Consider the following 22,513-nt stretch of genomic DNA (forward strand, 5'->3'; position numbering starts at 1 on the left):
GGAACGACCCCAATTCATACTTCATATACAAGTGCCCTGTTTTATTTGTTATCATATCTTTTTCAAAAAGAAAGGAACGACCCCAATTCATACTTCATATATGAGTTATGTATACTAAAATATTGGATGTATTAGCGTCGACCTTACATAATTATATGGTTTAACCCGTACTAGGGTAGGAGAGAGATGTCACGTCAGTTGGTCCCTATATCGTTCATCTTTTGTTAAGTTGCATGGAAACTCACTATTCAAGTGGATCAAAACATATGGAGTCATGTTGTACGAAGAGCGGGCATCGTATGTTCACTAGAATCATAGATATTGCATCGTTGTTTTATTTGTGTGGGGGCTGGGGGCGTTTGCCCTCTCCCACATAATTTGGATTGGAATAGTACGTATTCATCATGTATGATATATGCTACTGTAGTGCCACTATAATGATAATATCCTTTCACATTGTAGAGGAAGTATCCAAACACAATGTGATTTCATCACCAACAATTACATTGTACTTTGGCCTATAACCATGGTAAATTACCAATGTGTCACGCATAGAAATGGTAAGGTCCAAATCAACCCTAGGCTATAACAGCCTTCACAATGGGATAGGATCGGAGGTCAACATTTTTCTTTTCTTGCAACAGGAGGGTCCGTCTGTCTCCTAGGTGGTGCTGACTGTATTTTTTTTGGCTATCTCTTTACCCATATGTCTCTTATCCCTAGGAAGCCTTCCTCCATTAGCAGGTTTCTTTGGAAAATTCAGATTGATGTAGTGTATTCCGCACTAGGCCACATATAAGAATTTTTTAGACAATGGAAGAATATTCCGATTTCAACCACCCTAATAGAGGAGGAAGCGGTCCACACTTATTACATGCAATAGCTTACTGCTCTACACATACAAATAAAGTTCAAGGGGAATAACAGCCAACTCAATAGCCAATTCGTAAATTAAATGACCATCCATGCGATATGAAGAAATGTAGAGCCGCCATCTCCAGAGTGTGACACACTAGAACTAGGAGCTCCTAGTTAGCCTCACTTTGCTACAACTTAGCTCAGAATCGGAGCTAGTATGTACCCCTGAACAATGCCTGCAAGAAAATTTTTGGTTGGCATTTATCAAACTAGTCCATCAACCCGTGCTCCCGCACGGGCTACGAATTGTAAGAGATTTATATTAAAAATTTATTTAAAAATTAAACCTCGTAGTTGTGATATTGAAATTTATTTGAAGAGAAAGATTGCTATTGTTGTTGTGTAAGGAAGTAGGATATCTCCAATCGATCTATCTTAGCTGGGATATTGAAATAAATGATTAGATAGGGCACCACCCTCAAAACATAGATTGGAGGCGGAATCCGCCGCATTGAACTAAAACACCACTGGTCTACTACTTCACAATCCCTCCCTCTTCTAGTTAGCTTCTCTAGTACATCATCCATCTCTGCATCCGGGCTCACCTTCACTCGGTCAAGGGGTTCCCCTTTACCTCCTTCCGGGTTGATGAAAGCAAAGAAATCAATGGAATTGACCTTTGCCAAGGAACTACTGCATATGGACAGCTAGGGATCGGAATACTACAACCGTACTAGCTATCCCGGGCAGGTGATAGGAACAGTCTAAGAGGCTAGGTTTGAATCATTAGTACTAGTAGGAATCGCATCCCTATCCCTTCTCTGCTTTGCCGAGGCCGTATGTATCATACCGAAGTAGGTATTGAATTTATCAACGAAGCGGATAGGTTTTAGTTGCAAAAAGAAGGAGTCCTCCCGCCAAACGCAAGACTTTCTCTCGAGAGTCAGAACTTCGAGACAACTTTTGCAGATGTTCAATCTTGTGAGGTGTATGAGCAAGATTTTGAGTACTCTCCCAACCTGTTAGAGGCCATCCTAATAAGAAGAGATTGCCGGGAAAACATTGCTCAACAAGAAGATCTCAGTAACCAACTCGAAAAAGGATACCCTGGCATAACAAGTGGTGATCTCTGTACTAGAATAGAAGTCCTGCTAATTGTGAAGAACCCACAACCGGGAGCGTTAGCAACTAGATTTTCCCACACTCCGTAATACCCTCCCTTGGGGGATGGCTTGGTGCTAATGTAGGACTTTCGGAGACCTTCCGCTTGCTGTTTTGGTCCAACTTGAGTTGCCATAACTTCTACTGTGATTTAGTTTGGAGCGGTCTTACTCTTGTTGTTCCGTTGTTGCGCGTCCTATTCTGGTGCATTTCTCTCCTAACTTGTAGAGTGGCCTAATGGTTTAATCCTTCCCAGTTGTACTCTTTAACCAGGACTACCCGAACCCGATGTTGGGTGGTCTTTCAGTGGTGCCTTTTCAAGGCAAGGCAGTAACCAAATGTCGATCGTTCTACACTAGCTGTATAAGGGCGGGAAGACTGATGGAGTAAAAGGTTCGGTTCGCTATTTGCTACTATCTAATCTAGTGCACTCGCTTACTTTCTTGGAAGTCTACTCTCGTGCGTTGAGCTGCTTCTCCTTCCAATTCTGCTCACCCCGGTCCTTGATCGAAGGTCTGGTATCTGCACCGACGCAACTACTAATTCAAAGGCATGCTCTACCTCGCACCTGACCAGCAAAATGACGTATAGTAACGTCATAGCTATGACCCGAACCACAGTGCTCATCAAAGATGGTAGTGCCTTCTGCATTGCGCTAAATGATAAAGTCTATTTATTCATATGTATTTCTTGGTAAAAACCAGCTGCGACTTCAGATAAGTCTTTCTGCTTAGAGCAAGAAGCGGAACTAAGGTGACACGAAAAATGAATTAGTTGTCAATGTCGCCGATCTAATCTAGGCGTTGTTAGCGGCGGGAAGCTCCACCGTCTCCTGCTACACCACTCTCGCCACGCCATCAACGTCGTAGCCATCAAGCAACCGTCACCTTCACCGCCATGGCAAGCTCCAGCTCCAAGATCGATGGTTGACCCTCTGATTCTCTCTCCCTCTCGCGCTCTCTCCATTTTCTATCTATGACAATGTTTTAATCTAAAATTTAAGTTGTTAACCCGCTAGTTGTGCATCTAGTGATCCTATGAATCTATCACGCAGGACAAATCCTAGCTTTCATCGGAAAAGCGAAGGTGCAGTGAAGGATGGAACAGGGCCGGGGCCGCCCTCTGGTGGTTGCAGGCCGCCGAGGGAATCGCGTTCCCGGAGTGGCCTCGCATATAGTAAATCTCTCATGCCACTTCGTAGCTCCTAGAGATATTGCTGTCCAAATCAACTGAATCACTACAGTGGAAGTAGGCGCGTCTTCACAGCTGCTGTCAAGATCGAACGAGTGCCCCACTGAAATCTGAAGAAAAGAGGGGTAAACCACTAGGAAGCAGAAGGTTTAGAGGAACTTTCAGTATCTTTCGATATCTGGCATTCTGTGCTAGTCATGGCATGGAGTGTCAGATTACAGAGAAATCAGTTGAACTTAGCAATTGAACTTACTTTGGGCCTCTTGTCTAACTGAACGAAATTCTGCAAGATAACAATTTATTCGATTGAACTTAGCAGCATGCAGCTTGTACCCAACGCAGGATCCAAATCCATTGGCTCCGGCCGATGCTTATGCGGTGGACTTGTGGACGCGGAAGCACATGGAATTTGACTGAAATCATTATCCACATACTGCTAGCGTTTACGCCTAGCGCCTGAACAGGAAGCTGATACAACGTCAGTGCCAAGTGAGGATGGAACTACCCTTTTTGGTTGCAGGGCACCGAGACTCGCCTCTCTCGGAGTGGCAATGTGGCATCGCGTATCCCTCTTTACAGGCCACAGGTATTTGATGTCACATCAGAATCTATCAACCGCTCAATCAACTTGATCGATACGATAGGCACGTCTTCGTAACGGCGGTCAAAATCAAACGACTACTCGCTGAAACCTGAAAAAAGGAGAACCACTAGAAATTCCGAGAAACTTTTGTACCAAACGGGTCTCCATCAGAAAATCAACGCATACAAGTAAGCCACAATATAGAATGGGGTATATTGTACATGATAGTCATGGCGGATTTGTTTATTCGCATTAACTTTACGCAGGATCGAGCGTTTCCTCTAGTGCGAAAATAATGCTAGAGACACTCGAGCACCGATTACACGCGTCACTCCTTCTTGGCCTTGTCCGGGCCGGCGGCGTCGGCGGGGGGAACCGCGGCGGGTTCGGCGCCGCCTTTGGGCGCCATCATCTTCTTGAACTCCTCGAACCCGACGCATCCGTCGCCGTCGACGTCGACGCCGGCGATCATCCGCTCGCACTCCTCGGCGCTGCACCCCTCCCCGATCTGCGCGAGCACCCTGCCGAGCTCGGCGGCGGTGATGCGGCCGTCCCCGTTGACGTCGTAGACGTCGAAGGCGGCGCGGAGCTCGGCCTCGAGCTCGCCGTCGTCCCCGCGGGCGCAGGCGCGCGCGTGGAACGCCGCGAACTCGCCCAGGTCCACGTAGCCGTCGCGGTCCGTGTCGAGCTCGTCCATCATGGCCGCCACCTCCCGGCCCCCGTGCGACGAGGTCGGCGGCGGGGAGATGGCGCGGTTGACCGCGGCGAGCTCCGAGGGGGAGATCCGGCCGTCCCCGTCCGCGTCGAAGCGGGAGAACACCTTCTGCATCTCCGCGGACACCGCCGGGGGCCTCTGGCTCTGGGCCGCCGCCGCCGCCGACGTCGCTTGGGCTTGCTTCTCGGTGCTAGCGTTCGACATGGCCACGGAGACGAAAAAGCTTGATCGATCAAGTGGTGAACTGGTGGTGTCAAGAGGAGGTGATGTGACTTGTGAGAGCTTGTGAGGTGAAAGATGGAGATGGAGCTTGGAATGGCCTCCCCGGCCGGACGGAGCTATTAATAGGCCGCTGCTGCGGCCGCACGCGCTATCGACACGCAGCGGCAGGGCACCGACTTTTCTCGGTCGCCGGATAAAAAAAGCCCGCTACCCGCGGGCCGTGCGGAATCGTACGTGAGAGAGACCTGTTAGGCGGGTCTTCGTGGCTGCTCCCTCCGTTGGCGCATCTGCCAGGCAGCGCGCCGCGGACGAGGCACGTGGACGGCCGGCGGGGAGGCAGGGGGCGGTGCGGACCTCGGTGTCACGGATCAAGTTTCCTTGCTCGGGTTAGAACTTTCCTCGAAGGTGGAAAGCAGAAGCGTGTGTTGCAGGCGGCGTGAATCACCGGCCACGTCTGTACCTTGGGGGCATTGTTAAGGCGAATTTGTACACGATGACGTCATCGGCTATCAACACAACCCCATCAAGGATAGGCCCGTAGATGAAAGCTAATCGCGAGATAGGCATGGCAGCCCAGCCCAATCTACCTTTTCAGCCCCGATCCACTTTTCCAGCCCATCACGCACGACGCCGAGCAGTCAGTGTCGCCCAGAGCCCACCCGATCATTTCATCCATGGCCCACCCAACACCAACCCAGACCACTCGCTCCATCCAGAGTCTAGAACACTCGTGCTGCTAATCTGCCGCTCGGTTTTGCGCCAAAGCCTTCGCGACTCGTCTAACAGGCAATCCAGAACAAGCAGGAGACACGAGCCCTGGACCCTTCACGACGCATCCAACTGATCACCCATTTCCTCCTATAAAAATGCAGCGGCCGTCGAGCCAGAATCCACCACTCGACGCGAGGAATCGAAGCAGCAACAGCAACTAGCTGCAGCATCAAAAGTTCAGGTTCGATCTCAGCTCTCAAACTACGATAATTCAGCGATGTCGCTGGTGCGGAGCGGCGGCAACGTGTTCGACCCTCTGTCGCTGGACTTCTGGGCGTCGGCCGACCCTCTGGGCGTGGTGCGGCCGCTGGCGGAGCAGTGCCCCGTGCTCACCAACGTGCGCGTGGACTGGAAGGAGACCCCCGACGCGCACGTGTTCAGGGCCGACCTCCCGGGGGTCAAGAAGGACGCCGCCAGGGTCGAGGTGGAGGACGGCGGCGTGCTGGTGATCAGCGGCGAGCGCGCCAGGGAGGAGGCCGGGGAGGGCGAGGCGTGGCGTCTCGTCGAGCGCAGCAGCGGCGGGTTCCGGCGCCGGTTCCGCCTCCCGCGCGGAGCGAGGCTGGACCAGGTGCGCGCGTCCATGGAGGACGGCGTGCTCACCGTCACCGTGCCCAAGGAGGAGGCCAAGAAGCCGCAGGTCAGGGCCGTCGAGATCTCCGGCTGATCGATCGATCCGTTCACTGCGTGGACGTGATCGGAATGATCCGAATGGCCAAGCTGTACCACTATGTGATGTACGAGTGGCATCTCTGTGTACGTGTCCATCGTTTGTGTTACGCGTTGTGTCTTGCGTCGGATCACACGGACTGTGTGATGTGTAGCGCACCTGTGTCCTCTTGTAGCTGTTGTGTATGTATGATTGGTGGAGCCGAATAAACTGAGTTCGTCCAGGATTTGTGTTCGCCGACTCCGAAGCTGGAACGATCAGTTCGTGATCAGAGAGCCTGCCAGGTACTGTATGGTACATGCTGATTCTGAGAGTCCGAGTCACCTGTTAGTCAAGTTACTACCGTGAACTGTCTCGATGACTCGATCAACTGCATACTGACCAGTGAGCCAGTGATTTGAACTTTAATGGTCGTTTTTTGTTCACTAGTAACTCGGTCCGCGTCAACGACAGGGACTTTGAATTCAGACGAAACGGCACATTCCTCCTACCATGACATACATATGTGGAACTGTGGACATGTGTGGTGATCTGCAGTTCGAAGTCTTTCGCGGGTCTTCTCGTCTTCCCTGCAGCTGTAGCATTGCCTCAAGGTCGCTGGCCTTTGCTTTGCAGAATATTGCAGGCGCAGTTGCATAGCCTGTTGTTAGTTTGTTACCCAGCAATGAAAACATCACCAGTCTCGGTTTCTCTGGGTGTCTTCCTCTTCATCCTGCTCCCAACCTTCTCCTCCAGTTCATGCCTGTCCACGCTCAAATGTAACAACACCGATCCCATCGAGATCAGACCTCCTTTCTTCGTTGGTACTCCAGATTTCGATCCAGCCTGTAGGAAATCGGTTAACGTCAGCTGCGGCCAACTGGGTCCAGAGCTGGATCTCGCTACTGAGAGCAAGCTATTGCTGAATCAGATTCATTACGATTACCGTACGGTGGTAGTCCAGGATGTGGAGCTCAGCGTCCTCAAGAATTTGTCCTGCAGTTTCATGTTCACCTTCAGGCCGCCTGTGGCCAACTTCCAGAGCAGTTACCCAGACTTGGTGAGGTGGTTCTCATCGATCAGCTGCGGCCATAACAACCTCACAGTTTTCCACAGCATTTTTGGGGATGACAAGGACGTTGACCAAAACACAGAACCGGACGAGCGCGGTCTTGCTTCATGCCATGCCTCTCCGAGGTTCGAATGGATCCTAAACTTCAGTGGGGATGGTAAGGCCGGGCAGATCCCTCAGTTCTCAGTGCGATCAGGAAGCATAAGGAAGTACCTTTTGTCGCCTTCAGATTGCGTTTCACCTTCCCCTGGAGGTAACATGATTATTTTTCTACACACGGAGCTTACTTCTCTTCATATATTATACTATTATAGGAAGCAGTACACTTGTTACGCATAACATGAAAAGTAAAATGTGGAAATTACAGTTTTCATCTTAAAAACGAAAATTCCTATTATATTTCAGATTACGTACCCTTGTGCAAATTTCCAAGTCATGCTAAAGTAGTTGATGGTGTCACTGCTTAACATGCACCCGGTCCACTATGAGCTATCATTACTGGGACATTTCTCCCTCATCATTTCGCTTTGTGCTGCAACTTAAGTAGTGATTCTTGTCAAATTTTCTCTTAAAGTCTATGAAATCATAACCTCAAGCAATTTCAACAGTAAATTTCCTACTCACTGATTAAATCAACCCATGTGTTATCTGCAGATGGAGGCCATGGTGAGAAGTATGGCATTAGGTTACTTATGGCAGGTATGAACTTCACTCGTAGCAGCAGAGATCCAAGTACTGTAGTGCTCAAGAAAAACAAAATCCAAAAAAAAAAAACTACTAGCCGATAATGAAGCATCACACCATGATGTGCTATTCAGCACATTACTGATTGATATGGGCCATGCTAAATCTTGATGTACTACTACTCTAACTCTAAGCTATGTTTAATGTTTCTTCCCTTCCGTTTACTTACAGTGTTCATATCTGCAACTTCTGGGATGCTTTTAGCATGCTTTTTTGCTGTGCTGAAGCCACTTTGGAAAAAATTGTTCCTTTTCCGGAGGAAGAATCGTGAAACCAAAGAAAATATTGAATTGATACTATCCAGATATGGGATAACACCCAAAAGATACAGGTACACTGACCTGAAAAGGATAACAAGGTCTTTCAGCGAAAAACTGGGGGAAGGAGGATATGGCATGGTTTTCAAAGGTGCTCTTAAGGATGGACGCTTGGTTGCTGTCAAGCTACTTCATAACTCGAGAGGCGATGGAGAGGAATTTGTCAATGAGGTTGTAAGCATTGTCAACGCCTCTCATGTTAACATAGTTTGCCTACTTGGATTTTGTATAGAAGGATCAAGGCGAGGTCTCATATATGAGTACATGCCTAATGGATCATTGGAGCGATACATCTATTCTGAAAATCCAAAATCAACTATAGGGTGGGAAAAATTATATGATATAGCAATTGGCATTGCACGAGGGCTAGAGTATTTGCACAGAGGGTGCAATAGGCGCATCATCCATTTCGATGTCAAGCCTCACAACATCCTTTTAGATGAGAACTATTATCCGAGAATTGCTGATTTTGGTCTGGCCAAACTCTGTAACATCAAGGAGAGTATCGTTTCAATGGCAGGTGCACGAGGAACCATTGGCTTCATTGCTCCAGAAGTGTTCTCTAGAAGTTTTGGTGTTGTATCAACCAAGTCAGACATCTACAGCTTTGGAATGGTGATTTTGGAGATGGTTGGGGGGAGAAGAAATGTGCAAACAAATCCTGAAAATTCTAGCCAAATTTATTTCCCGGAATGGCTTCATGATCACTTATCTAATGGGGGTACCCTTGAAACCTTTGATGTGACAAGTGCAACCGAGGAGATTGCAACAAAGATGGCTTTGATTGGTTTGTGGTGCATACAAATGATGCCAGAAGCTCGGCCTTCTATCACCAAGGTCATAGACATGCTAGAAAGGAGTGTTACTGAATTAGAAATTCCACCAATGCAATTCTTATCTTGCCCCCCAGAATCATCAATCCATTCGATTAATACAGATTCTGGAGAAGATACTCAGAATTTAAGTTTCCTTACTCATTTCAACAAATGACAGAAAAGGTATCCTTGTTAGTACTACTACTGTACCACGATGCCTGTAGATAACAAATGAGAGAATTCAAGTTTGGGCTGTGTGACCCAGGTTGTGTTGCTACTCTTCTCTCCACATATCCGTTTATGGGCTTCCTTTTCAATATCAGCTTACTGACCTTTTTGCAAGATGTGGACTAATTTCAAGAAAGCAAAAGCAGAGCCCTACTTGGTTTATCCATGCATGGAAGCCAACACTAAGTTCAGGTCTACCAAAATACCTTCAAAATCATAGGTAACTTGCGCAAGTAAATATTGCAATAAGGATTACCTTGACGCAGCTCTTAGGATGAAACAAGATTGAAACTCCATCGATGTATATCACACTATCCTCCAATGTTACGATACCATTGTACCTTTAAGAGAATTACATGACTGATGTGATAAACCATTTCACTTAGGAATAATTGTTTTTTGTAATTGTGTCTACATGCCTATTTTCTGGAGATTCGTTGTCTGTTAGTATTCAGTTAAAACAGAACTGAGAAATAGTTATGATCAGTATGTCAGCAATATGATAAAAAAAGGAATTTATAACAAATGAAGATTGCACAACCCACCAGCAAAGAGACTACAGATGCAAGACGCAGTATGCCTTTGAATAAGAAGTAGTGGCTACCCAAACTGATTAGCATGTTAAATAGCTCATGGGTTAGATCAATGTGTTCATTACAAAATCTATTTGCACAGTGCAGCTGCTAGTTAGCTTCAATTCCAATTTCCAAACAACTTCTGTATTAGCTCCAGATAATAAGTCAACATCTTGCAAACAGTATCACACCCATGTGACAGCATCCAGAACGAGCTGCATGTAACACGTATAAAGATATTTTGCTACATGGACTGTCATCTGACAATGATAAAGCATGAAGTGGCTTAAATGTCAAAGATAAGACATCCAGAATTGGTCTGTTTGATAAAAATCAAGCACAAGTAGCTTTCAAGTCTCCATAAGAAAGAGAAAAACCTCAAGATGATAAATGCTGAAAATAGAAGTGCATATGGTAAGGCAACTATTCTTCTATCCATTCGATATGGACCTAGATATACAGCAATTTAAAGAGAACTGCATCGCAATCAATATTCTCTTTCATAGAACTTTGAACCATTCCCTGTTTAATGTTTTACAGGGGAAGGAATATGCATGGCGTAGGTTATGATTATATCTGTATTGCAAGATCCCAAATATTTTACAGGACACTAAGGAAGATAGTTCCTCCATTATCAATAGCAGACAGCTAGTAAGCTCAATGACGTTTTTTTAACTATGAATGGGCTCCTGGATCTGTAATGAAGCTTCCAAGAAGACAGGTTTTATAAACAGGCATACTGATGAAATTTGGGCTACCTCATCATGACAATTGGCAAACCAGTCATGTCATGGCAAGTAGTGGTCAACAACGCCTGCCTAATCTGCAGAAAGCATGGAGAACACGAGGCCAGAAGTTAGCTCCGGATCCACAGGCTGACAGGCAGCACACCCAAATTTGCAGCTGCAAAATCAATCCACCTGCATCCATGTCTACCGTTCGGTTCAAGCGGAAGCGGCTGACAGCTTAGGATGTGCGATTTACTCGTTCGTGGCGCTTGAGTCGACGTCTTAACTCTGAAAATTTTACGGCGCGCCCGGTGTCACCCGCTTCAGCGCCATAAGGTCGAACACCTCGCGGGCGGCAGGTGAAACGGCAGTACATGAGTTTTGCCTTTGTTCGATCCCGCAGGCTCTGAGCCGCACAGATGCTTGGTCATTAAGCCGGGGCGGCACGGGTGCGGGTGCTAAGCCGACGGTCCGGCGCCAAGAGGAACAGGAGGCTGAGAAAAGCGCCAGGTTGCGGCCAGGCTTGGAAGAAACAGATGATTTCCAAACTAAGGCGAGGGCGCGCGGGGAAGGCGACCGCCCCACCACCTTCATCATCGTCTGGGGACGGACAGACGGACGGTCACCGTAGCACCAACACAGCAGCCACGCGGCACACGCCGAGATGGCCGTGGCCCAGCAGCCAACGACGACCTTGCCCTGAGGCTGTGCCAGTCACCCAGTGCCGGTCCAACGCCAATAACAACTAACAAGGGCAGTACTTGTGCAAAAAGACGTGTTCATAGCGATCACAGTTTCAAATTACCACCTAAAGATCACGTCCCTTGATCTGTAATTATATCTCATGGGATATGTTTGTTGCAAAGGTCATCTATACTTCGAACTCAGTGTTATTGCAAAAACTATCCCACCACATATAAGCTGAGCCCATTCCAACAGTTTTCATCACTTTATAAGTAGCATTTATAATTGTAAATGTGTCAAATTAGAATAATTTGACGCACTGAAACTTCTTGACTCCTAATCTAGTGGCTTCACGTCAGCGAAGACTACTCTGAATTAAGCTGAGTATTTACATGCGTATGGTGGGGTGGTTTCTATAACATAGCTAAAAAAGGGATGGCCATTTGCAACAAAACTCTCTATATGGTGGAATATCAAGTCTAAGTGACGTGTGGTTTTTACAGTTTTGTCAAAAAAGCATCTATTGCTGCAAAGATAACACCAAGAAACTTTTGCATAGTCCCAACGAAATTCTTGTCTTGCCCCTCAAATCACCAATCCTCATTCGGACGTTTCAAATATTGCTTCATCACTAAGACAACGATTAGTACCACGGAAACTGACTGACAAGTGACCTGTAATAATTCAAGCATCTCTTCACGTGGCTTCTAAGAGATAGACTTAAGACTTGCAGACTTGCAGCTCGATCAGGTTCGGGGAAAAAACCCTGAAACTTCACATGGATGGAGTGTTCCCAACTCAAGTACTGTCAAAAAAAAATTGAATTCAGAATGGCACCTTCGATCTTCCCGGCTAATGGCCACCAAGCAATCCTTCAAACAAGCCACAGCCAAGCGATTAAAGTCGATTCCCAAGACAGATCCCCGTCCGGCCCAGAACACAACAGTACTCTGACGCATTCATTTAGCGAAGAAAATTGGGAGCTACTGTAGCTACCAGCGTTGGGTGCTGATGAGCCGCAGCTCTCACGGTCACGGACGACGATGGACCCGTCGCTGTGCCCCGGCGAGTTTTGCGTGGCGGGAAACGTTCTCCCGGCACGGAGAATCTGCAGCCCTTTGTTCTGACTCCCGTGTCACATTTGATCGGCTGACGCCCCGCGAAAACAACCTCACGAGTCACGGGGTACGTGCCGTCGGATCGAGAGATCGGACAGCCACGCCGGCCCGGCACGGTGGAAAAAACGGGGGCTCTGAAACCTACCTGTACCTGATTTTTTGGCCCGGTTGCGTCCCCTCTCGCTTTCATGGACCCTTCGTCACTCGTGAGGGCCTTCTACGGTCAGTCCTAGAGACACTTCATCAGCAGGGTTAGAACTGTACGTGCTTAGAAACTCACAGGGGTTGGAAAGTTACGTTGATGCTAGCAGCTTGGAGTTTGCCGTTTGGACGCACGACGCGAACGAAGAAGAAAGAGCATTGCCTCGATCCGAGATCCAACGAGCGCCACGTCCCCAAGTGATTCACGACGTTTTTGTTTTTTATTCGATCGTCTCATGTGCAAATAGATCTTGTTTAAGTAAGCCAAGTAAACAGCAAGAGGTTTGAAAAAAAAAACTAGACGATTCGTGGCGCACAAGACTACAAGCGTCAAGCCTTGCGCACTCGATCGCTTTCTGCCTAACAAAAAACATTGATGACTCACCGACCCCTCCTAATCAGCCTGAGATTTGGATCGATAATCTCTGAGAATCTTAGAGCAGCTCAATAATTCTACAAGAAATAATCAATCAGAGAAAACAAACAAGATTGCACCCTGTGAGTCATACACTACTGTACTTCTCAAGACTTTGACAGAGGCGCACGAGCCCGTGGTAAAATAAGTGGAAGTTTGCTTTGGATCAGCAGCGTCATCTCTATTCTCTGCTGCATTGATAATGATCTTCTCATGTAACCAGACATATGAAATAAAAGAAGATTAAACAATAAAATTAACTATAGCAGCATAGAATGAGAGAAAACATGTTATGATGTGTCCGATCACTACTTTTCTTCCGAGCACTTATCTTCTTCTTCTTCCCTTCCTACCTTTTGAATATGTTTCCTGATTGTTTACTCTTTGCACCTTTTACCACCCATGAAAATCTGGATAATATTGTACCACTTAATATGTCCATGACGCAGCCATTCGAATTTACAGGAACCTTTTATTTGATTTTTATTTACATCTTACTTAGAGAATTATCTACTTCCAAGTTCAAATTATTTATTGCTACATCCAAATCATGACCAGTTCTTTTGGCACCAAACACTTCAACGCACGGAATGTCGCCTTCCGAGAGATATGTGCGGTATGTGTTTTTAAAATTTTCTTCTCACTATCTTGTTTCTCAATATAAAATCCTCTCTTTTCATATATGTTGTCTATCTTGCACAGTATACTCTTTTCATATATGTTGTCTATCTTACACAGTAAACTAAACGTGTGCCATTAAATAGCAATTTGTATTAAAATGATGTTGCAGTTTAAAATATGTATACATCCTAATGGTCATATCTGCATTGTTGAATACAATTGTGTATATAGGCATATCTATGAATGTCAGGATTGACCCCTCAATATGTAACAATTCAGAAGACAATGAAAGTTTTCTATTAAATTCTTTCTCAAACTTTAAATACATCCACCTTGTATAGGTAAATTCATGATGTGAGAACCAGTTTCTTTTGATGTGACTTAAAAATCTTGTCCAAATCATTTTCACGAAGACTAGTGGAAACCTTCCCTCTATGAAATCTTTTCTTGAAGACATTATTCGTACATTCACTCATTTGAGTCGATGTCATATCATCTAAAAAAGAGTCAAGGCAGACATCAATCCACTTTTTCTTTAAATCGTATAGGTTTACCATCCATGCGTTCTCTTCAAGGTTGTATTGACTCAATAATTAATTCATATCACTTTTTGTTGAAGTAATAGTTTGATTTGTTGGCACCTCTCAAAATCAGCTAGAACCTTATGAGGATGCTTATGAATTATGCTACTGAGATACTTATCACCATGTAGATAATAAATGTTTCACAAGCAAAGATGATAGCTTGTAGTTGGGAATACAAAAGCAACTTCTGCCACAATGGTTGCACATGCACATTGATCGGTGAGAAATTTTCTTGGATGCTTGTCTGATCTTGCATTTTTAGAAAGGTTTTCAAAAGAGCCAAACAAACGATTCGAAGGAGTGGAAAAATGCATTTCAACTTATTAGCTTAAAAGGTAGGCCAAAGGATGTGTAATACATGAAAGATGGACTATCTGCCTAAAAGATATTAGCTATCCAACCATCTTCCTTATATATGAATTAACTGTCCATCTTTCAAGTATTCCTGCAATGTTTGTGCATCAATGGTAGTTCTTGACATTAATCTTAATGTTGCAATCCATATTTAAGAATGACACTTTGTTAGCTCCCCGCAAAACTTATTCATAAACTCATACACCTCAAAAGCTTTGCGCATATATACATATCACAAGCTTTGTTTTCCGAATCCAAAAGTCATTTCAACTTCAGGAACGATCTAATTCTCCGAGAATCCATAGTAGCTCGATAATCTTACAATAAATAATCAACCAGGAAACAAAGATTAGAGCCCGTGATTCGTCACTGTTACTTCAACTTGAACAAAGGCGCACGTGTCCCTTCGCTTAAGATAAGATTGGGGAGAGTGTGAAGTGTGAACCCGTCCGTCGAGCCCTAACTGCCGGACAAGGACCCCGCAGCACTCTCGCTGGACTTTCCGGCTTGCCGGTACGGCGGCGGGGACACCAACAACGCTAAGGAACCCACAGGCCGCAGCGTGACGTCTCTGGTGTACGGCCAGGCCACCTCGACGACGAGGTGTGAACAAATTTGGCGGTGTCGCCGTCCCGTAGGGGTCCCAAAGCGTAGAGGCAACCGTACAGCGACCGCACGTATGGAGCCACGTAGCCATCGTTCACACGCTGACGCCAACGTGCCATTAAGCGGCGGATGGCGAGCCGCCGGCGGATCGCGCCCGTCGACCGCCGATCGGATGGGACGCCGGTCAGGCGGGCAGGTAACCGGCCGCCGGCAGCATCTTTTTCCTTTCTTTTTTCTCCTCCTTCCATGGAGCTCTCCAGATCAGGAATCAGTCAGTTCAGCTGCAAATTTACCAAAATGACCCGTTCTACCGTTCAAACCACTATAGTACAGCAGGACACTCGACGGTGACGACGCCGGACGCCAAGCATAAATAGCCGTGCCGGGCCATTAGCCGAGCAGCACCTCTCCAAGCATACACGTACACTTGATAAAGCTACTAGCTCTAGCAACATAACATTGGCTTGAGGCTGCCAACCAAGAGCCTGCGATCGAGGATGTCGCTAGTGAGGCTCCTGGACACGCTGGCCCTGGACTCGTGGAGGAACCCCTTCAGCATCTTCGGCACGGCGGTGGCCGCCGATGCGTGGCAGGCGAGCGACACCTCGGCGTTCGCCAACACCTACATCGAGAGCCGGGACACGGCGGGCGCGTACGTGTTCAGCGCGGCGCTGCCGCCCGGTGTGAAGAAGGAGGAGGTGCGGGTGGAGGTGGACGAGGGCAACGTGCTCGTCATCACCGGGGAGCGCAGCCTCCGCCGGGAGGAGCGCACCGACGGGTGGCACCACATCGAGCGCAGCTCCGCCACGTTCCTCGGCAGGTTCCACCTGCCCGGGGACGCCGCCGTGGACGGCGTCAGGGCCGCGATGGACGCCGGCGTGCTCACGGTCACCGTGCCCAAGGTCGGGGCCATCGCCGCCGCTGCCGACGCCGACGCCGAGAAGGCGGCCGAGGCGCCGGCGATGGCCATCGAGGCCGGGCCCTGCTGATCCGACGCCGACGGGCTCGATCACGGCGCCGCTCTGTTGCTGAATGAAGAGTAGCGCGCCACGTCGTACCGTCTGAAGCTTCCTCCTCTGGTTTGGTCTTGCATACTTTTCGGTGTGTGTGAGTGTGACGGGGCTGCCTGCACGCATGTAACAAGGAAAAAGAAAGTGCCTGCACGGCTGCACCACCATGTAGTAATTTCATCCTTCTTCAGTGCTCGGTAAATGAAGAGCAACATATAAGCTGCAAGGAATTCTGTCTCTACTAATATCTTCTCCTTTCTTTATTCTAGCTATTGCGCCCTACTAATTTCTTCGTGTGGTAATTAAGCTGCGACAAATTACTGCAACCAGCCAGTTTGACTTTAGCCCAACTGGAGAATTTCACCATATTTCCTCAACGAAATCATCATTAAGATACAGATGAAGTGCTCGATCGAATGTCGACGCTGCCAACTGCAAAACCTTCGCAGACGAAAGTGATGGAAGCAAATATCGGGTGTGTGTGTGAGAGAGGCTAGTTGTTCCTGTACGGCCATCATTTCTGCTTTCGACTTCCGGCACTTTCGCTGTTGACGAAAGGGTAAGAGATAATGCGCGCCATCACACCAACCAGCTCGTACGGCACCACCAGCACGCGGATGGGGATATTTGCGTTGTGCGCGGTTGCCTTGTCGGAGCCCAAATCGCAACAGCTAGCAGCGAGCTTGAGCTATCGCAAGTTGCGAGACAGCACGGCGCAGCACTGGAAAAGAGTTGGGGGATTGTGGCATCGATCTGCAACCCGATAACTGGGTTGCAGAAGAAACAGGGTGACGACAAGGACAGAGCCAGTGAGGAACTGGACCGGCGGGTGCTCGCAGCAACAGCAGCAGGTAGGCCATTTGAGCACTGAGCACTGGCTCCCTGACTCAGCCTACGATACAAGCTATTCAGCATGGACATGGTGCTCTTTTTTTGGGGGGGGGGGGGCGAATTGTTCGGCATGGTGCCTAGTCAGTCAGTCGCCACCTACTAACGCGATCGCATGGGAGACATTCAATGGGTTGGAAAAGTTGGGCCTTCGTGGGGATGGCCTTGTATGGGCCGAAACAGGCTTTAATGTGGCATGCCTGCTTTTTTGTGTGGGCTTATGCGTTGGTCTATATTGGGCTGAATTTTGTCCCAAGAAACATTGCACTGAAATTGCCCTCGACGCGACGGATTTTTTTGGCAAAGAGGATTGAGAAAAAAAAGAGAGCAAAATACGTAAATGGAAGTCATCAATCAAACATATAAGAAAAACTTTTTATATTTTCATTTATTCACCATGACACCAAACAACTGCACAGACACACACACACATAACCCATAGCGCGCCTGGGTCGACCCGGCAAACACAACATTGACCACACCATGACCGAGGGGTACGACATCATCACAAAAGATTCAGAAACACGACGACCAAACTTTGACCCGAGCACGACACAGCAGCAATCGCGACCTTGACGAGCTTTCCTCAGCCAGAGATTTCAATGGCCTTCACCTCAGGCTTCTTCACCTCGGCTTTGGGCACGGTGACCGTGAGCACGCCGTTCTCCAGCCCGGCCTTCACCTGGTCCGTCTTGGCGTTCTCCGGCAGGCGGAAGCGGCGGAGGAACTTGCCGCTGCTGCGCTCGACGCGGTGCCACTTGTCGTTCTTGTCCTCCTTCTCCTTGCTGCGCTCGCCGCTGATCACCAGGACGTTGCCGTCCTCCACCTCGACCTTGACCTCCTCCTTCTTGACGCCGGGGAGGTCGGCCTTGAAGACGTGCGCCTCCGGCGTCTCCTTCCAGTCGATGCGCGCGGCGGCGAAGGCGGCGGCGTCGCGGTCAGGTGATGCCGCGGGCACTACGGAGCGGAAGACGTCGAAGGGGTCCCAGAAGTCGGCGAAGGGGTCGAACACGTTGCTGCGCCTAACCAGCGACATTTTCGTCGGTTGGTTGGGTTTATGAGCTCGGAGACTACGGGTGGATTTGCTGAAGTGTTTTGTTCGCAGCTAGAGCTCGCTGTTCTGCTGTAGTAAGCTTTGATCTGTGGTGTGGTGGCCAGGGGAGGGAGGCAGAGTATTTATAGGTTCGCCAAGAGCGGCTCGAGAAGCCTCCGGAGTTCCCTTGTTTTTTCTGGTAGTTGATTACTATTTTGTTTTAGGTCATCAATAATTTAGTTTTTCTTTTCGTTGTTCCGGTCTGCTCCAGAAAGGAACACGCTGCTCTAGAGCAGTCTGGTGCTCTTCTCCATTCTGCTTCATCTTTATTTCCCATCCGCAGTCCACTTTGTCGGTTTCTAGACCAAAGCTTGATGGATTTGGTTGGCAAGGAGAATAATCGTGAATGATTGCGGAAGCCGATCGAGCGCTGTGTCGGTGTGCAGCCCTCTTTTGCATGGTACTACAGTGCTACTAGAGCATTCCAGTGATGTTCTTTTCACGGATGGATTTTAAGGAAAACTGTTGCAGGGCTACATTGAATTGACAGTTCCTCAGCAACCTTGCCAAGTCAGACAGATTTTTTTTAAAAAAAAAGGAGTAAAGGATAGTGAAAAATACAGTTACAGGACAACTTTGTACGGTTCCAAATGTCAAAAATTTCTCAACGTTAGCCTTGTGGGAACTAAAAAAATTATACATGTAGGTCTATCTTGAAAAAGTATTTCATAATATTCTTACATTTATTTCAGATACCGCCTCTATATTCTAGAAGAATGTGTTGGTCATTCCTAAACAACGAAACAACAAATGTCGATGAGATCATGTATTTTGTTATTTTGTTGATGGTATGAAAAAATGTGTTTATAAAAGTGTACGTGGAGGTCGAGGGGGGCCATTGCCCCTATTAGTCCCTCTACTAGCTCTATTGCTATGGGAACGAGATAAATATTTTCATAGAGAGAAGAAAAAACAATCAAGTCTGATCCTACGATAACTATTTATCAATTGAAATTTGCTTCATTTTAAAGAGATTTTGAACGTATCGTACGTCAAGATCACAAGTTTTTTGCATCTACTATAGTAACAACTAAGGCCTCGTTTAATTTCTAAATTGGGAGTGGCAAAATTTGCATTTTGCCATAAATGCGCAACTGTAGCATTTCGTTTGTATTTATGAATTATTGTCCAAACATTGACTAATTAGGCTCAAAAGATTCACCTCACAAAGTATAACAAAACTGTGCAATTAGTTTTCGATTTTGTCTACATTTAGTACTCCATGCATGTACCGCAAGTTTGATGTGATGGGAAATCTTCTTTTTGCACAGTGATAAAGTTGGAAAAAAGGAGACTTATTAACAAGGCCTGAGAGACTTTACCCCCAAATCGAGGTCCATGACACATGATTCCTACACTTTAGGTTAGAGGGTTCCACTACTTTGGCATCGGTATGCTAAGGGGTGGATGAAGGGAGCTGAGGGGGCTCTGGCCCCCATTATGCTAAGGACACTTATTAGTGTACACTAATTTCTACTATGTAAATTAAAGAAAAGAATTTAAATGACCACCTAACAATTTTTTTTGTTGTAGTTTACCTCCAACAGCTTCGTGACAAAAATTAGTATTGTCTTACATTTACGACAACTTCCTCTCCTGGTTTACGGTTTATGGTGAATCCAAACAGACCATTAACCATAGGTCTAGCAAATATGTTCTTTCTTTAAGCAGGATGAAGTGGTCCACAATTTAGGGAGGAACTAAAACACATATCCATTCCTTTTAATTTATTTTCTAAAAAACCTTGATTTTGGTTAATTGTAAAAATCATATGTGATCACATGTTGTTTACTGTGAGGAGTAGACATTTTATTTTTCTGAAACATTCGAAGGGAATAGCTACTAAGTCAGAATTCTGAACTATATGACATTTGTAATCTGGATCGGCACATTTTTCCGGTTGCAGTTTCAGGTTGTCACGTTCAGAGTACAACCCTTCTTATTAAGGAAACTGTTCATCCTCAAAGAGGTTTGAATATAGCTGGGCCATCTTGTTTCTGGCTCAATTTTTGCAGTATTACATTACCGCCGTCTTCATTTTCGGGGAGCTTGCTGATCTGCATGCCTTGCAACTTCGAACTGCACTCCGTTAGCTTCCCAAACGAGCGACCCATACAATTCATACTGCATTATCCCCTGCACTGAAACAGAGCAGGAAAACACTTGTGAAAAACTTAACAGTCGGCACTCGTTCTCTTTTAAATGATGCAGACGATACTTTATTCACTTTTATATATGCTCAAGACGCACAGGGAGAACATGGATTGCAGACGATTACACAGACACAACCAAGAGAAATACGCAGTAGACCATGCATGTCACACACATCAACCAATCACGACCAGAACCGGAGCATCATCGTCGTCCCATGTCCATGCATGGTTGCCTACCCGGAGATCTCGATGGCCTTCACCTCAGGCTTCTTCACCTCTGCCTTGGGCACGGTGACCGTGAGCACGCCGTTCTCCATGCCGGCCTTCACCTGGTCCGTCTTGGCGTCCTCCGGCAGGCGGAAGCGGCGGAGGAACTTGCCGCTGCTGCGCTCGACGCGGTGCCACTTGTCGTTCTTGTCCTCCTTCTCCTTGCTGCGCTCGCCGCTGATCACCAGGATATTGCCGTCCTCCACCTCGACCTTGACCTCCTCCTTCTTGACGCCGGGGAGGTCGGCCTTGAAGACGTGCGCCTCGGGGGTCTCCTTCCAGTCGACGCGCGCGTTGGCGAAGGCGGCGGTGTCACGGTCCGACGACGCGACGGACGGGACCAGGGAGCGGAAGACGTCGAAGGGGTCCCAGAAGTCGGCGAAGGGGTCGAACACGTTGCTGCGCCTCACGAGCGACATCGTTGTTGTCGGTTGGGTTTGTGAGCGCGCGTGGATGGATCAAGTCGTTTGCACGCGTTGCTCTGTCTGTGTGCTCTTCAGCTCTTCTCGATGGTTGGGGGTTGGAGCCGAGGCAGGGTACTTATAGGTTGGTGAGGGAACGTATCTCGTGAACCATCTGGAATTCTCTTCACCTTCCTCCTGCTTCTCAGCATTATTATCTTTTTTTTAAAAACGAACTTCTCAGCATTATTATCCTTCCTTCTTTCTCTGCTTTTCTATTTTCTTCTAGACGACTCCCGTTTATGCTCTCTTTTTAGCTCGTCCCTAATTCCATCTCCCACTTGCTTCGGTTCAGTTCCTTGTTGGATTACTTGCTTTTAGAAAACTGCGAGCCAGATCAGCTTGATTTGATCTTGTTGACGGCAATGAGCCAATGACAAATCCATTCTGCTCAGCAGTGTGGCATGTAAAGTTGTAATAAGGCCGGCTCCAGTGTATGGCCTTGTTTAGTTGGCAAAATTGGGAGGTGCCAAATTACTGTTAACACTGTAGCGTTTCGTTTGTATTTGTGAATTATTATTTAAATATTGACTAATTAGGCTCAAAAGATTCGTCTCACAAAGTACAACAAAACTGTGCAATTAGTTTTTAATTTCGTCTACATTTAGTACTCCATGCATGTACCGCAAGTTTGATGTGATGGGGAATCTTCTTTTTGCATGGTGTCAAAGTTGGGAGTTGGGGGTGAAGTAAACAAGGGGTATCTCAAAATCGATTTATGAGACGAGGAGAGCGAATCGTGCACATAGTCAACAACGGCGTTTCGGTGTCAGACTGGAAATCGACCTCCAAATGTCTTGTTTAGTTCCCAATTTGGAAGTGCTAAAGTTGGGATTTTGTCATAAATGCGCAACTGTAGCATTTCGTTTGTATTTATGAATTATTGTCCAAACATTGACTAATTAGACTTAAAAGATTCATCTCGCAAAGTACAACAAAACTGTACAATTAGTTTTTGATTTCGTCCACATTTAGTACTCCATGCATGTACCACAAGTTTGATGTGATGGGGAATCTTCTTTTTGCATAGTGCCAAAATTGGGAATTTGGGGTAACTAAACATGACCCTAGTCGAACTCAAGCGATTAAAGAGTTGGGGACCGGGTCGTAAGGGTGATCCTGCCCGGAGTCGAGACTGATGCCGCCTGACGGAGTCGAGGCCGATGCTGCCTGAATGAAGTTCATGCAGGCGTAGAAGTCCCTTGACGGCGCTCCTTGCGCTCATCCGCGTGGCCATGGAGGTGCCGTGCGGACAGGCGCCGGCCGCGGGTGAGGGACCGAAGAAATCAATCGATCTCACAAATCAATCCAACTAGCACATAGGGACAGAAGCTCGGCCGGCGAATAGAGCTCGCCATCAATCGAATTAGAAATTTCCCAACTGGATTGACCTCCCCAGCATCTGAATCGGAGGTTTCTTCTTCATCTGTCA

General features: G+C 47.2%; 6 protein-coding genes across 6 annotated transcripts; 3 read left to right on the forward strand and 3 right to left on the reverse strand.

Annotated features, from left to right (window-relative positions):
• Positions 1-3,916: 3,916 nt before the first annotated feature.
• On the reverse strand, positions 3,917-5,406 carry LOC101778141 (probable calcium-binding protein CML16). The gene is made up of 2 exons (XM_004967973.4): positions 5,318-5,406; positions 3,917-4,911 (listed from the first exon to the last, which is right to left on the reverse strand). The coding sequence occupies exons 1-2, from the start codon at positions 5,404-5,406 to the stop codon at positions 4,122-4,124; spliced, it is 879 nt and encodes a 292-aa protein (XP_004968030.2). The 3' UTR covers positions 3,917-4,121.
• A 140-nt stretch (positions 5,407-5,546) lies between these two features.
• LOC101777729 (16.6 kDa heat shock protein) lies at positions 5,547-6,391 on the forward strand. The gene has a single exon (XM_004967972.2). The coding sequence runs from the start codon at positions 5,719-5,721 to the stop codon at positions 6,163-6,165; it is 447 nt and encodes a 148-aa protein (XP_004968029.1). The 5' UTR covers positions 5,547-5,718; the 3' UTR covers positions 6,166-6,391.
• Positions 6,392-6,727: 336 nt separating this feature from the next.
• Positions 6,728-9,733, forward strand: LOC101775978 (rust resistance kinase Lr10). The gene is made up of 3 exons (XM_004971579.3): positions 6,728-7,472; positions 7,874-7,918; positions 8,135-9,733. Exons 1-3 carry the CDS (start codon positions 6,833-6,835, stop codon positions 9,268-9,270), a joined length of 1,821 nt encoding a protein of 606 aa, XP_004971636.1. The 5' UTR covers positions 6,728-6,832; the 3' UTR covers positions 9,271-9,733.
• Positions 9,734-15,588: 5,855 nt separating this feature from the next.
• LOC101777313 (17.9 kDa heat shock protein 2) lies at positions 15,589-16,464 on the forward strand. The gene has a single exon (XM_004967971.3). The coding sequence runs from the start codon at positions 15,707-15,709 to the stop codon at positions 16,196-16,198; it is 492 nt and encodes a 163-aa protein (XP_004968028.1). The 5' UTR covers positions 15,589-15,706; the 3' UTR covers positions 16,199-16,464.
• Positions 16,465-17,468: 1,004 nt separating this feature from the next.
• Positions 17,469-18,269, reverse strand: LOC101776908 (16.9 kDa class I heat shock protein 3). The gene has a single exon (XM_004967970.2). The coding sequence runs from the start codon at positions 18,141-18,143 to the stop codon at positions 17,694-17,696; it is 450 nt and encodes a 149-aa protein (XP_004968027.1). The 5' UTR covers positions 18,144-18,269; the 3' UTR covers positions 17,469-17,693.
• A 2,126-nt stretch (positions 18,270-20,395) lies between these two features.
• Positions 20,396-21,127, reverse strand: LOC101776503 (16.9 kDa class I heat shock protein 3). Its single transcript, XM_004967969.2, has one exon. The coding sequence runs from the start codon at positions 21,037-21,039 to the stop codon at positions 20,587-20,589; it is 453 nt and encodes a 150-aa protein (XP_004968026.1). The 5' UTR covers positions 21,040-21,127; the 3' UTR covers positions 20,396-20,586.
• Positions 21,128-22,513: the final 1,386 nt, after the last annotated feature.

Source organism: Setaria italica, chromosome V (assembly GCF_000263155.2).
Source record: "Setaria italica strain Yugu1 chromosome V, Setaria_italica_v2.0, whole genome shotgun sequence".
NCBI classification, from domain to species: domain Eukaryota; kingdom Viridiplantae; phylum Streptophyta; class Magnoliopsida; order Poales; family Poaceae; genus Setaria; species Setaria italica.